Here is a 17,052-nt window from a genome sequence, read left to right as displayed (position 1 = left end):
TTCAAAGTAAAAGCTATTCCAATGTAAGGTTCTGCACCTATATGAATATACACTTGTCTACTTACATCGTTATATATTCATTTATTCGAAGATACTTGTTTATTGTAATCATTGTCACCAAAAAGCCACAGCCTACATCAGCAAGCAATTCCAGTCCATCACAGGGAGCACACTTACTCACTTGTACACTGCATACACATGTACAGGCAAGTCAAAGGCTCATCAGTTCATCCATCTGTATGTCTTTTGGCTGAATATGGAAACAAGAACACCAAACAAAAACCCACATGGACACATGGAGGACAAGGATCCACACAGAAGGCACATTGCCAGGAAAGCAAACTGAAAATCCTAGAGCAACTAAAAGGCAGCAATAATAACACCTGCTCCACAGGTTGTTCTAAACCTATATAATACCTATATATGAACCGACATTTAAATAATGGGGTTTTGATTTATATATATATATATATATATATATATATATATATATATATATGGGTCTACTTCATATAGTTGACTTAACATTTCGTCGACTTTCATATCATCAAGATGAGAATGTTGAAAGTTTAAAAACATGACCACCTGGAACATTGTATTTTCTCTCCAGGTAAGTAACCACTTGGCCACCCAGCAAATAAATAGAAAAGTAACAAAATGAAACCCACCAAAGTGGGGAGGCTTCATCCCACACCCCCCAAATAAATATACCAACTCCAAGATCACACAACAGTGGAGAAAAGGCAAATTTCACCATGGTGGCCAAGTGGTTACTTACCTGGAGAGAAAATACAATGTTCTGGGTGTTCATGTTTTTAAACTTTTGACATTTTTGTCTCGATGATATGAAAGTCGATGAAATGGTAAGCCGACTATATGAAGGGGGCCCATATATATACATACAGGTGCAAAACCTTACATCAAATTGTGTATGTATTCAACAGAAAGTAGTCAATCAATGTTAGAGCATCTGCCTTCCATTTCAGTGGAAGCTTATGCTTCCATATGTGTGTATATATATCTCCTCACTTAACCTAGATCTCCTTTCTCCCCATACTTATCCTAGCTTAACAACTCAGCTTTTATCTTCAAAAGACTGAACACAATATTCCTTGTCCAATCTCTGACCCTATCTGTAACACTTAAACCTCTGTTAAAAAGACAGCCTAGGGTAGGACCCTATAACCTTAAACCAGAACATTGTATAGTAATCAAGCTCAAAGGCTGCTTTTGTCCTTTAACCTAACAAGCTTTATAAAATGTGTATAGGAACTGTTGTATTTTTTGTGATAACTACTGCTAGACTGTTTTTGTTACGATATATGTTGTATATCTTTCTCCTTAACTGCACTACTAAATGTAATAATATGTAATATTGTAACATGTATGTAACCTTCTGGCATTGTGCAGCTTTTCTCCCCGGGCCTCCACTGAAAATGGACATGTATCCAGTCGGACGATCCCGGTCAACAAATGTAAAATAAATAAATAAACACACACACACACACACACACACACACACACACACACACACACACACACACACAGACACACACACAGACACACACACACACACACACACACACACACACACACACACACACACACACACACACACATAATATAGACATAAAAAATATTAATATGGTATAATGGCAAAAAGTTTCTTAAAGATCAGAAGGCCACAAACACAAGCTTGACAATCAAACATCCAACCACACATAACCCAATTTTACTTATTTTAGTAATATATAACCATATAATCAAACAACCAACAGTAAGAATAAGAAAAAAAAACCCTGGATTCTGCAACTACAGCAATGTTAACTTACGTATAGAGAGTTGTACAGTGTTTCTCCAAAAGGGAATCCTATTTCTGGTTTGAAGAGACCAGAGACTGCGTCAACACTTTTGCTGGAGAATACCTTATCTCCCACTTTTTCTCCATACGTAAATAGCTGGACAGCTGTGAATAAACAATATTCAAATGCTATATTATTGTTAATTACTTGAAGAGCAGAAAACTGGTGTATTAATTTTTTCTCTGTACATATTGTAAACACATTAATTGCCTTTCAGGTTTAATTGAAAAATAAAAAAAAACTACATTTAAAAAAATCAGTATTTAAATGAATAATACATGTAAGAATCTGAGCTGGTTTACATGGCTGCATCGTACATCATATTTTGGGAGAACATTTTCATCACTGTCACTATTTAGTTAAAAAAATGCTACATAACCTTTTTGTCATCGTTATTTACATTAATCAAAGAAACAAAGAGCTGACATAGATAATTATGTTTTGCATACACACACTGACTTGCACTAGACCTGATCCTTACCCTTTTAGAATACTTGTGGTAAATACTGACAAAAGCATGCCCATATGATTGGTGGTCATAAAATATTAGAAGTCAAGTTTCATTCATTTCTTAGCAAACTTGTCTCAGCTCTGTAAGCTCTCATAACTACACACACACACACACACACACACACACACACACACACACACACACACACACACACACATTTTAGTAATTATGTAGCTGAGAAACTATTGATAAAAATAGCCATATATTGGTATATTTTCCTTTGTAATACATATATGCATAAAGGGATTGCAGGAAACATTTTCCTAAATGTAATTACTTGATATATTTAATTTACTTACCAAGCATGTCTTTTACCATAAAGACTGACCGTGAGTAGCACATGGTAGTTTACATGAAGAGAAACAAGTTACAAATTACAAAGGTTGACAGCTGTTCTTAAACTATATGTATAATATGGAGGATTATTTTTGATCATATTAAACTACAAAAATATAATGTCCAAACTCTTAAATTTTAACTCCCATTTTTGCTTCACTCCTTTTCTGCCAATAACTGTCAACGCACTCTCGTTTTGTTGAAAAGTTCATACTAAGCATACCTCCCTATCACTATTATTAGTGTGCTGTAATGTCATTTTATTGATAACATTGTTGTATCAAATTGAATATGTAACAGTCATAAAATTGTAGTTTCCTAGTAATAATATTAAAATAATGTAATATATCATTACATTACATATTTATGTGGAAAACTGCATGTCTTGTGATAATCACAATAATAAAAAGATAACATTGGTAAAATCTCAACTAGATGGCACCTATTTTTTAAATAGAAGGCACTGTGCTTTGTGTAATTAATGTAGCATTTGCCCTGGAATGTTGCAAAGCTGAAAGTCATTGCTGTTAGAATGTCACACAACTGTAATCCATGACACTGTGCAACAAAAGTACAAAGAATGAACCTAAACATTCCTTCACCACTTCATATGAGTTGATTTATTTAAAAACATGCCAAGACATTCTGCTTGAAAACAATGCTGTTGTTTTACTCTTGTTCTACTCACTATATCTAGAACAAATTAAAACTGCGTCCATCCTGTAGGTCGCTTAGAAAGTTAAACATTGAAAATGACACATACCAGGAAGCAGTGTAGCCATGGTTGTAACTGTGGTAGACACAGTTGTTGTAGACATTCTTGTAGTTGACGTTGGGAGCACAGCTGATGCAGTTGTTGTAGACATTCTTGTAGTTGATGTTGGGAGCACGGCTGTAGTTGTAGCTCTGTTAAATGTTATAGTTGTATTATCTGCTATAGTGCTTGCTGTTGAGCTGGCAGTAACTCCAGAAGATGCATTGTTGACCAAAGAAGCTGGGATAGGTGTTGTAAATGTAGAGATGCCACTGCCATTTTGAGATATTAAACTTCCAGAAGTCACAGTACTACCTTGTGTTGCAACAGATGACAGGGAAGTTGTTTTACTGGTAGCATCTGAAGTGGATGAAGTGACCATATTACTTGTGGTGACACTTTGAAATGCTGACTTTCCTGTGCTGATAGAATTTGACTGTGTGGTTGAAGAAGCAATTGCATTTACTCCTGAGGTAGAGAATGTTACACCAGAGCTGGTGGTGGTAGAGAATGTAGGTCCCATACTTATAGGTAGAGAAGTTGTTGAACCTGTTTTAGACAGAAAGTTTGTAGTAACATCTGTGCTTACACTGCTTGCAGATTTTATATTATCTGTGGAATTAGTTTGTAATGTTGAACTTCCTGAGCTTACAGAAGATGGCTGGGTGGTTAAAACAGTCATATTTGTAACTGAGGCAGAGAAATTTACATTCACTGTACTCAAACTTGCTGTAGGGACTATAATATTTTCAGTAGCCTTTTGGGACACTAATTCTGAGCTGGTGGAGGCTCCTTGTTCTGCATTTGTTAGTGTTACTGTAGACATGGAAGTAACTAAGTGTGTTGTAACATTTGGACTTACAGAGCTTGCAGGGTTTGTGTTTTTTGCAGTAGCATTTTGTAATGTTGTACTTCCTGAGCTAAAATAAGTTACTTCCTTTGTCATAAAAGGAGTCCCATTTCCTGTTGATGTAGTTACATTTAAACTCACTGCAGCAATTGTACTAGGACTTCCTGTAGGGACTGTAATATTTCCAGTAACCTTTTGGGACACTAATCCTGAGCTAGTGGAGATTCCTTGTGTTGCATTTGTTAGTGTTACTTTAGACATGGAAGTAACTAAGTGAGTTGTATCTGTACTATAATTGTTTGCAGGATTTGTATTATATGTGATAATACTTTGTGATGTTGTACTTCCTGAACTAATAGAAGCTATTTCCTTTGTCATAAAAGCAGTCCCATTTCCTGTTGATGTAGTGACATTTAAACTCACTGTAGCAATTGTACTAGGACTTCCTGTAGGGACTGTAATATTTTCAGTAACCTTTTGGGACACTAATCCTGAGCTAGTGGAGATTCCTTGTGTTGCATTTGTTAGTGTTACTGTAGACATGGAAGTAGTTAAGTGAGTTGTATCTGTACTATAATTGTTTGCAGGATTTGTATTATATGTGATAATACTTTGTGATGTTGTACTTCCTGAACTAATAGAAGCTATTTCCTTTGTCATAAAAGCAGTCCCATTTCCTGTTGATGTAGTGACATTTAAACTCACTGCAGCAATTGTACTAGGACTTCCTGTAGGGACTGTAATATTTTCAGTAACCTTTTGGGACACTAATCCTGAGCTAGTGGAGATTCCTTGTGTTGCATTTGTTAGTGTTACTGTAGACATGGAAGTAGCTAAGTGAGTTGTATCTGTACTATAATTGTTTGCAGGATTTGTATTATATGTGATAACACTTTGTGATGTTGTACTTCCTGAACTAATAGAAGCTATTTCCTTTGTCATAAAAGCAGTCCCATTTCCTGTTGATGTAGTGATATTTAAACTCACTGCAGCAATTGTACTAGGACTTCCTGTAGGGACTATAATATTTTCAGTAACCTTTTGGGACACTAATCCTGAGCTAGTGGAGATTCCTTGTGTTGCATTTGTTAGTGTTACTTTAGACATGGAAGTAACTAAGTGAGTTGTATCTGTACTATAATTGTTTGCAGGATTTGTATTATATGTGATAACACTTTGTGATGTTGTACTTCCTGAACTAATAGAAGCTATTTCCTTTGTCATAAAAGCAGTCCCATTTCCTGTTGATGTAGTGACATTTAAACTCACTGCAGCAATTGTACTAGGACTTCCTGTAGGGACTGTAATATTTTCAGTAACCTTTTGGGACACTAATCCTGAGCTAGTGGAGATTTCTTGTGTTGCATTTGTTAGTGTTACTGTAGACATGGAAGTAGCAAAGTGAGTTGTATTTGCACTATAATTGTTTGCAGGATTTGTATTATATGTGATAACATTTTGTAATGTACTTCCTGAACTAATAGAAGTTGCTTCCTTTGTCATAAAAGCAGTCACATTTCCTGTTGATGTAGTGACATTTAAACTCACTGCAGCAATTGTACTAGGACTTCCTGTAGGGACTGTAATATTTCCAGTAACCTTTTGGGACACTAATTCTGAGCTAGTGGAGATTCCTTGTGTTGCATTTGTTAGTGTTACTGTAGACATGGAAGTAGATGAGTGAGTTGTAACATTTGCACTAAAACTGTTTGTAGGATTTGTATTATATGTGACAGCACTTTGTAATGTTGAACTTCCTGAGCTGACAGAAGTTGGTTGTGTACTTGAAAAAGGAATCATATTTGCTTCTGAAGTAGAGAAATTCAAACTGACTATACTCACTGTATTAAAACTTCCTGTAGGAACTATTTCAGTAACCTTTTGTGATGTTAATCCTGTACTGGTGGATACTATTTGTGCTGTATTTGTAGACAGTGTATTTGTTAGTGTTACTGTATACATAGAAGTAACTAAGTGTGTTGTAACATTTGCACTTATAGTGTTTACAGGGTTTGTGTTTTCTGCAGTAGCATTTTGTAATGCTGTACCTCCTGAGCTAATAGAAGTTACTTCCTTTGTCATAAAAGGAGTCCCATTTCCTGTTGATGTAGTGACATTTAAACCCACTGCAGCGATTGTACTAGGACTTCCTGTAGGGACTGTAATATTTTCAGTAGCCTTTTGGGACACTAATTCTGAGCTAGTGGAGATTCCTTGTTCTGCATTTGTTAGTGTTACTGAAGACATGGAAGTAGCTAAGTGAGTTGTAACATTTGCACTAAAACTGTTTGTAGGATTTGTATTATATGTGACAGCACTTTGTAATGCTGAACTTCTTGAACTAATAGAAGTTACTTCCTTGGTAACAAAAGGAGTCCCATTTCCTGCTGGGGTTGAGTCACTTAAACCCACTGCAGTGATTGTACTAGGACTTCCTGCAGGGGCTGTAATACTTTCAGTAGCTTTTTGGGATGTTAAGCCTTGGCTGGCAGAGCCTTCGGGTCCTGCACTTTTAGTCAGAGATGTTGGTAAACTTGTGATGGACATGGATGTAACTAAGGCTGTAGTAACATCTGTAGGATTTACATTATTTGTAGTAGCATTTTGTAATGTTGTGCCTCCGGGGCTAATAGAAGTTACCTGCATTGTCATAGAAGGACTCACATTTCCTGCTGGGGTAGAGTCATGTAAACCCACTGCAGTCACTGTACTAGGACTTCCTGCAGCGGCTGTAATACTTTCAGTAACCTTTTGTGATGTTAATCCTGTGCTGGTGGACACTACGCGTGCTGTATTTGTAGACAGTGTATTTGTTAGTGTTACAGTAGACATAGACGTAACTAATTGTGTTGTAACATTTGCACTTATAGTGCTTGCAGGGTTTGTGTTTTCTGCAGTAACATTTTGTAATACTGTACCTCCTGAGCTAATAGAAGTTACTTCCTTTGTCATAAAAGGAGTCCCATGTCCTGCTGGGGTAGAGTCATGTAAACCCACTGCAGTCACTGTACTAGCACTTCCTGCAGGGAGTGTAATGTTTTCCACAGCTTTTGAGGATGTTAAGCTTGGGCTGTCAGAGACGTCATGTGTTGCAGTTGTAGTCAAAGAAGTTGTTACTGCTGGTACAGAAACAGAAGTAACCAAGTCTGTGGTATCTTTTGCACTCACAGTGCTTGCACTGACTGTATTATCTGAAGTAGTATGTAATGCTGAAATTCCTGAGTTGAGGGAAGTTTTTTGCACTGTTGAAAAACTGGACACGTTTTCTGCTGATGTAGAGAAATTGAAATCCAAAACAGGTGATGTACTAAGACTGTCAACAGGTGTTGTTATGCTGTCAGATTTTTGTGAAACTGAATTTCCCAAACTGGTAGAAATATCTTGTGTTGTAGACAATGTAAGAAATTGATTATTTGTTATAGATGTTGAATTCATTAAATCTGCTGAAAGAGAGGTTTTTAGAATGTTTGCATAGTCTGTGTTACTTTCAGTTACAGAACTCAACAAAGTGTGCTGTGTTGACATTATTGGAGACAAGGATTTGTCAACTGAAGGCACTGTTGCAGAAAATGTTGGGACAGTCAGAGTAACAGGAGGCTCTTGGGAAGAAATGGGTTCACTGGCTGATTTGTTTAAGTCTGTTAAAGTGACAAGATTTGTTGTTCCATTTAATGTTTGCACTGTTTTTATTGTAGAAAATGTGTATGTAAGAGTTGTTGATTGTAAAGTATCCACTTTTGTAGTTGTTGCATTTGTGTTAATGCTTAATGTCACTTTCTCTGCAGGTGTAGTCCAGGTGCCATTAACCATTGATTCCATCATGCCTGTTGTACTACCTAAAAACAATAAAAACATTCTGGATTATTTCCTCATTTCATTTTTTGAGAATCAGTATTTCCTATGTAAAAGATTTCAGAGCTATAAAGGCTTTTAGATATTAGTTTACCAAACTCAGCATATTCTGGCTATCAAAATCTCATAGGTGAGCTAACTCATCACGTCTGCTGTTTTGCAGATTCGCTCATGTTTATTTATTTATTTATGCATCCTGACCATGACTGTCCAGCTGAGGTGTGACCCATTTTACTGCAGATGCAGGGGACATTTTAAGATCACACTGTGTTTGTCTATGAAAGCAGTGTGACTCGTACACTGATTTTCTTTTTTCAAAATGGTGTCACACTGAAGCAAATCTAGAACAATAGCTCTACTTAGGTCCATTTAAGTTCCTTTTTATAGTTTTGAATTATTAATACACCATTCACTCAGTTTCTAAACCTATGGCCAGATGATTTTTGCCAAATGGATACCATATGTCTTGCTGTCTGTTCTTGTTAATATTGATTTAAGTTTAGCATGATACTAACACAGCAATCTTCTTGCAGTAACAAACAGTATCAGATTTTCTGATGTATTTGTAACAGGTGTATATTTTAATGCAATTAATGTCATGAAAAACACCCAATGTACAATATTTTCAACTTGTGTACTCTGTTCATATGGCCACTTTGCTTGGTCTTTGACTAAAATTACCTTTTGAAGCCTTAAAGTACAAGTAAATGTACTCTTGGGACTTACGCACTGTTCTTAACCATAAAGCTTACTGTTTCTTAGCATCTTCACTACCACAGCAGTATCTAGGTGGGCCTATTACATTCCACTTCAATAAAAGGAAACATTACTCTTCAAGGTTATATAATAAATGTGCATTCTCCAATCCCTATAACAAAACTGGCAGATTATATTATATTAAGAGGAATCATATTTTTGGAGCACAAAATACACAAAGAGTAAGAGAAGAAAATCTGAAGTTCGGTTGGAAAAATAAATCAAAGTGAGAAACAAAAAAAATAAATTCTGGCATGCAAATAAAGTAATGAGTTCCTGTAGCGACATGTATTGCATCTTGGTGGTTCACTATTTCCCCAATACCACTCACCATTTTCAGTTTTACTTGCCCTATGGTATGTCTGACTTGATGCCCCACAACCAGAATTATCTTAGTCCTGTCAAGGAATGAACATAGAATTTAAATCTAATGCATTGGTAGTATGGAGAAAAGCAGACAGGCATTTATGACTCTTCAAAGTAAGTGATAAACATTGGTATTATTCTTGTATGCAGTCTATTGATGTTCTTCCAAAGAGGTGTGGGTCTTACAATTTTTAAAGACACCAATTCCCTTGCAGCTGAGTATTTCCCAGAGCAGCATGGTCTCCATTTTTCACCTACACCACCTTCCTGCTCTAACTTTGACTGAATCAGCCATCACAGCAATCAGCCAAGTGACCGGGAACTTTTCAGTTACTAGCAAATCACCTTTTAACCAGCAAGAAAGACTAAATCCCAAATTTTCACCTACACCACCTCCCTGCTCTAACTTTGACAGAATCAGCCATCACAGCAATCTGCCAAGTAAATGGGCACCTTCCAGTTACTAGCAAATCACTTTTTAACCAGCAAGAAAGACTAAATCCCAAATTTTCACCTACACCACCTCCCTGCGCTAACTTTGAATCAGCCATCACAGAGATCAGCTAAGTGACTGGGAACCTTCCAGTTACTAGCGAACCACTTTTTAGGCAGCAAAAAAGGCTAAATTCCAAATTTTCACCTACATACCTCCCTGCTCTAACTTTGATGGAATCAGCCATCACAGTGATCAGCCAAGTGACTGGGAACCTTCCAGTTACTAGTGAACCATTTTATAACCAGCAAAAAAGGCTAAATCCCAAATTTTCACCTACACCACCTCCCTGCTCTAACATTGACTGAATCAGCCGTCACAGTGATCAGCCAAGTGACTGGGAACCTTCTAGTTACTAGTGAACCATTTTCACTTTTTTGGTGTTGAAATGTTTATTATTTTGGTACTGAAAGGGTGTGGAGTAAAGGCTGTGGAAGTTCAGGACTGTTTTGGCTTATTAAATTATTTATGGAGTATGTAATTTTGGGCTGCTTTTGAGGCCCTGACCACGATGTACCTCACCCTCTTTGGGCAGTTGTGTCCTGCTTTCACCCACCTCACATTCATGTTGATGCTCTTCTGATGCAGGACATTCAGTGTGGGTTGATGACAGCGGGAGAGAGAGAGAGAGAGAGAGAAACAACTCAATCAAGCAGAACTTCACCATGGACATGTCATGCACACTTGATGTGGATGAAAAATGGTCCGCGAACCACCTACAGGTACAACAACCTGAACACTTAGAGCAATCTATACAAGAAGAGGAGTTATGCTGCCACTGTTCTGTTGGTGCTGCCAGATCCAGAGTCATACCGATTTTATATGCACATGCTTGTGGAGCAACAGAGTCAGAGAGAGCAGCGGATGGTGTGAATCTATATAACAGAGCAGAAAGAGGCCAGGAAGCGGAGAAGTGTGTTTGTTTTAAGAGAATGCTAGTTTGGTGGATTTAGCAGTTTTATGAATGAAGGATTGGGAAGGGACTTTGCTGAATTCTAGCACTGGTCATAAGGACTCTTTTGTCCCCAGAGACTGTTCTTTTCTCCGGTGACCCAAGCAGGATGGTCTGATAGATTTTTCACAGCTGTCATCAGTTAGTGGACAGCAGTGATGCTAATCTCTGGTGGAAACGTACCCTAGGTGTGCTGCACTTCTTATATGCTGTACAAAAGCAACAAACAGGATTCGTGCCCACACAAGTAAGAAATAAACCAAAGGGCAACAACATCTGTTTTATATGTTGTATATGTTAGTTAGTTATTTAACTGTATCTGAATAGACTATCAATAGTATAAGAAACCCTACTACTGTATGCATTTACTATCTTATCTATTTTGACATTGAAATATTTATTTTAATTGTATTCTGCCTGACGTTGTTATTGTATAACTTAAACGATTTTGTTTATACTGCATGTAATTAAAATTAAATCACACTCTCACTCCATCAAACCTAAAACACCCTCTATTCTAACCACAAAACTTCATATAACTCCTCTCCTTCTACAGCCATCCACAGCCCTGTAACACAGAGAACTCAAATACCAAGTTACCAGCAACACTCTCCCACAACCATATCATCCCATTACTCTTGCCTTCTCTATCCATCTGTCTTTACTTTATCTCCATCATTACCACTTATCACCACCCACTTAAAACCATGTACTGTATCAAATCACCCACCCTATCATACACCAGAAACAATCCCTCCATACCTACAAACACACAACTAATTATCTATTACCCTTTAATCTTACAACTCACCTCTCCTATCCATTATACCTCCCAATCTAAAAACACCTTAGCCTCAAATACCACTTCCTAACTATATTCTACCTTAAAACCATCACCAGCATTACAGCTCAACTACTACTAGGAGGTGATATTCACCCCAACCCTGACCCAACAACCAACACCCATACCACACCTAACCCCAATCTCCCATTTAAACACAAATCTATTGATATACTCATACTAAACCTAAACATTTGCAGTATCATAAATAAAACAGTTACATGGAACCATCTCTGTATATAACCCAGATATTATAGTGATTACAGAAACATGGCTTAAACCCCACATTAAAGATAACTTCATAACTCCACCTCATTTCAATATATTAAGAGTAGACAGACCTCACATAAAAGGTGGTGGCATTGCCCTTCTTTACAAATCCAATTTAAAAGTTCAGCTACTTCAAAAAGAAACCCCAGATTTCAACACTGCCAAGACCCTATTCACCAAAATCCTACTAAATCAATACAAACAACTAAACCTACTCAGCATTTATATACCAACAGGAGATAACATTAAGACACTAGACTCTATACTCTACTGGGCTTCCCATTCCCTGTCCCAAGAAACTGTACTCCTAGGTGATGTCAACATAGACTGGAACACCATACACTCACATATAGCTACCAACCACATAAACCTATATAATTCGTACAACTCATACACTCACCCACAAGAATTGACAAAATCACCAAACTTGAATCCACCTTAGACTGGATCCTGACTAACCAGCCCAATGCTGACCACCTATACAGGATACTACCTGATTCCCTCAGTGACCATAACCCAACCTTTCTCCTTCAGCACAAACTAAAATCTGCCAACACCCCCGCTCTCTTACAAATCCGCTTCCACAAAAACTTCTCCCCAGTACAATTCCCAGAAGCCCTAAAATCCTGTGACTGGGCTCCTATAAAAAAACCTTCCCCTGGATATTGACGTAGAATACTTTAATGCCAAATCCTAGGGATTTTAAACAAACTAGCCCCACTGAAAACAATAAGATTGCAAAGTAACCCTGCTCCCTGGTTAAACAAAGCCACTAAAATCTTACTCAAGACTAGAGACAAAGCTTGGTTAACTTGGCAAAAATACAAAACTCCCGAAACTAGACAAAGCTTTGCTGAGCTCAGAAATAAAGCAAAAAAAAACCCCAGGTCAGGTTGGACAAGATAAACCACTATATTTCCCTACAAAGGAAACATAACAACAACACACAGAAATTCTAGGCTGCAGTGAACATCCTCCAGCCTGGAAAAGTCACCACACCACCCCCAGATATCAAAGGTATTGATTCACATATAGCCTCTAGTTCCAATAACTACTTTACCTCTTCAATACTGAACCTGGTAAGTGCAATATCACCCACAACCCAACCTCAACTCTTAAATTACCAGACTAACTCCACCCCCTTCACACTCACCCCAGTACCAACATCTACCATTCAAAATCTCTTAGCTAAACTCAAACCTACCACCCTAGCTGCTGACAGTCTTCCAGCTAAATATCTACAAATTGCATCCAAGGTCATCACCTACCCAGTCTCCGTACTTATTAACAGATCTGTTTCCCTGCATACTATTCCTTCATTATGGAAAACCTCATATATCATCCCCCTCCACAAGGAAGGTCCATCTACTGACCTCTCCAACTACTGCCCCATTGCAATCCTATCACCTCTCTCAAAAATTCTAGAAAAATGTATCCACCACCAACTCCTTACCCACCGGCTAACCAATAACCTTCTAACTAAAACCCAACATGAATTCAGACCTTCCCATAGCACCAACACTGCCCTAATTAACTTTTCCAATATCATAAACTCTGCCACCATCTTAGTCCTATCCAAGGCATTTGAAACAGTTTCCCATAACAAACTCCTCACCTGTCTAGCATAACTCAACCTTGATGACCCCACTCTACAATGGTTTAACAGTTACTTAAACAACCAGTCACAATCTGTCAAATGGGGCAACTCCCTATCCCCTCCACTCCCTGTCACATGTGGTGTCCCACAAGGTTCAATCCTTGGCCCCTTCTCTTCAACATATTTACAAATAATCTCCATCTAGCTACCAGTAAAACCAACATTGTCCAGTATGCAGATGACACTACCCTAATCTTCTCAGCAACAAGCATCCAATTACTTCAAAGTAAAGCCCAAGAATCCTTCACTGAGGTAGAGAACTGGCTAAACAACTACCAACTAATACTAACTCCCCCAAAAACACAGCTAATACTATTCCACCCAACCAAACACTGCAACACCACCTTTACCATCATGTCTACTAATGGCACCCTCATCACTCCAGTAACTGTGGCTAATCTCTTAGGCATCAATATTGATCACCAACTTAAATACAACAAGCACATATCCCAAACTATCTCTAAAGTCCATAAAAAACTAGGTTGCCTATATCATTGCAAACTATTCCTAACCCCTGAGACTAGAACAACAATAGCCAGGATTCATCTCTTATCAACACTACTTTATGCCTCTCCAGTTCTCACCAATATTAACAAAACCAACCTGAACAAACACTCTACATGTTACAATAAAATACCTAGGTTCACTGCCAATAGTAGATCACATTCCCACCATTGCCTATACCTAACTAAACTGCACTGGTTAGAATTTCCAAACCTCCTAAGCTACCACCAACTCGTCATAGCCCATCAAATTCTCTTCCATCTGGGGGAGTGCCCTGCCCTTGCCGACATGCTAAACTTTCACAACCCTAACAGGGAGCTACATTCATGTATCAAAAACCTGATTGAAGTTAATCCATGCAATAACAGTTCTGGGGTGGCCTTATTCTCCCATGATGTTGCCAAAGCATGGAACACCCTCCCAGCTGAACTCAGGCTAGAAAGTCACACAGGCACCTTTAAAGGCCTTCTTAAATTACACCTCAATACTAACCCTCTCTGCAACTGCAAAGACCCCCCTTGAAGACCCATTTTTCCATATGTAAGTGACCCGTTGAAGCCTTTAATGCATACACTATACTCTCACCTGAAATGTACTTTTTGTATATATTGTAAATAATGGTACTACTCCTGAGTATCTTATTGTTCTGCATAATTGTTTTTTGTACTTCATTGGTTCTCTTATCTTGTATGCCAGTTTTATTGTTATCTAAAGAATGTATGTACACTGTTATTTTTTTGGAGCTTTTCTCCCAAGGACTCCACTGAGAAAGGACACATGATGTCCAGTTTGACTTATCCTGGTAAAATAAATGTTAAATAAATAAATAAAAAAGGCTAAATCCCAAATTTTCACCTACACCACCTCCCTGCTCTAACTTTGACTGAATCAGCCATCACAGAGATTAGCCAAGTGACCAAGAACATCCCAGTTACTAGCAAACAACTTTTTAACCAGCAAAAAGGCTAAATCCCAAAGTATGTTTTAATCTACGGGACATTAAGTAGTGTCTGTGTAGTGGTCTATATACAGAGGTGAGCATGCCCTCTGGAATGCCAGCAATGCAAATATCAATATTCATACCTGTTAGTACCATCCTCGTTTCATATATTTTGCTTGTTTAATAACCCCCTGGTTAATTTTAAAAGCCACTTGTTGAATCCTAGTGTAATTCTAGTGTTGGTATATTTACTTAAAGTAGCAACACATGTAAATGTAACTGACATTTTTTTGAGCTCTGTTTTTGAAGAGTAAACATAGTCTTTGGTAAAATTTGCATACTTACTTTACCAGATCAGCATCCTTCCATCTCCCTGGCTAATTTCAGGGTCGGTGACTGATATTTTGTTTTGAACACACTGAACGTTCCCGCTAGTTTTGCAGCTATTTTATTAAATTTCCCTACATACCTTTGCAGGACCCCCCCCCCCCCATTTACCTAACATCCAGATCTATATTATAAATATACCCTAAGGTTTTAGACACCATTTATAAAGACACCAATACCCTTGTTGCTGAGTGCTTTCTGGAGCAGAGTGCTCTCCTTGTAAGTTCACTGTAACGTTTCACACTTTGCTTTACATATTTAGTTCAATGCAATTATCTGTCATTTCTCCATACTTGCTAAATTTGGATGTTAAGTTTTGTGCTTCCTTACTGTTTAATTCATTTGTGCTTTACAGCTGCCATACAGAAAGGCATTTTTACTGTTTCATAACTGCTGTTTACAGAACATTTCCCTGCCTCTCCTCACTGACCTTTTTGTGTTTGTATTTGTTTCAGTTAGTATTTGTGAAGTGAGAGGCAGAAGGGCTTTTCACCTTGTGTTCCATAGCATTATATTTTGTTAGCGTGCCTGCTGATGTGCACTGATGGAACTTAGATAATTGCAATCTCACAACAGACTTCACTTAATGCTACTGCAGGTTATACAGAGGTTAACTCTGTGTTACTGAAACTTTTAAGGTCATAGTAATGTACTGTACTGTTTATAGCTTAGTAATTGCCTGCTACAATTGCTGTGAATCTTATATACTAATACATATTGCATGTACTGTTGAATATTCATTTTACTTTTAGTTTGCCTGTAATGTGTTTCTTCTCATAGCAATGTAACTCCTATTCTTACTTTAGTTTTCACCTACACCACCTCTGTGTTCTAACATAGACTGAATCAGCCATCACAGTGATCAACCAGGTGACCGGAAATCTTCCAGTTACTAGTGAACCACTTTTTTACCAGGAAAAAAAGGCTAAATCCCAAAGTATATTTTAATCTATTGGACATTAAGTAGTGTCTGTGTAGTGTTCTATAAACAGAGGTGAGCACACCCTCTGGAATGCCAGCAATGTAAATATCAATATTCATACCTGTTAGTACACTCCCTGTCCCATATATTTTGCTTGTTTAATAACCCCTAGTTAATTTCAAAATTCATTTGTTGAACCCTAGCATAATTTTAGTGTTGATGTATTTACTTAAAGTAGTGGCACATGTAAAAGTAACTGGCATTTTTTGAGCTCTGTTTGAAGAGTAAACATAGTCTTTGGTAGAACTCACATACTTACTGTAGCAGAACATCCCTCCATCTCCCTGGCTAATTTCACGGCAGGTGATTGATAGTTTGTTTGAGCATGCTGAAAGCTTGCTCTAGCCCTGCTCCATTTGCCCTCACTACGTTTGGGTGCACTTCACTCCCCTATCTTACTCCCATTCCCACCCACCTCAGATACGATACACTTATACGCTATCCATTATAACCACTCCCCCTAACCGCTCCCAAATTCCCCTCATACAAACCAATCAACAACCACTTCCTTTATTTTAAACTTAGGCTACATCTAACGGTTAACCTTCTCTAACTACCCTAATGTATAACACTAAACGTTCTTTCTCCCAATCCCTCCTCCAGCCTTGTTGTACCACACAAGATGTTACATCTTCTAACTACCACTTCTATCTTGTATATTCTCTCCATCTCTACTACCTACCATACCAACCTTTCAGATATCTGCCCCTACTCTTACGTCTTTTCACACTCACATCTC

At 37.8% G+C, this 17,052-nt stretch overlaps 1 protein-coding gene across 1 annotated transcript in view; it reads right to left on the bottom strand.

The window, feature by feature from the left end:
- Window positions 1–17,052, bottom strand: part of LOC122801229 (mucin-4-like) — a 279,676-nt gene that overhangs the window by 235,719 nt on the left and 26,905 nt on the right. The window contains exons 4-5 of the mRNA XM_044070782.1: window positions 3,473–8,149; window positions 1,833–1,966 (exon numbers count right to left, since the gene is read on the bottom strand). Coding sequence (XP_043926717.1) covers window positions 1,833–1,966; window positions 3,473–8,149 — 4,811 coding nt within the window. The remainder of the gene's footprint in view (window positions 1–1,832; window positions 1,967–3,472; window positions 8,150–17,052) is intronic.

This window comes from Protopterus annectens, chromosome 4.part1 (assembly GCF_019279795.1).
Source record: "Protopterus annectens isolate FY-2018-M chromosome 4.part1, PAN1.0, whole genome shotgun sequence".
Classification (NCBI taxonomy): Eukaryota; Metazoa; Chordata; order Ceratodontiformes; family Protopteridae; genus Protopterus; species Protopterus annectens.
Note: the sequence above shows the minus strand (reverse complement) of the source record. Positions and strands in the feature narration are given on the sequence as shown.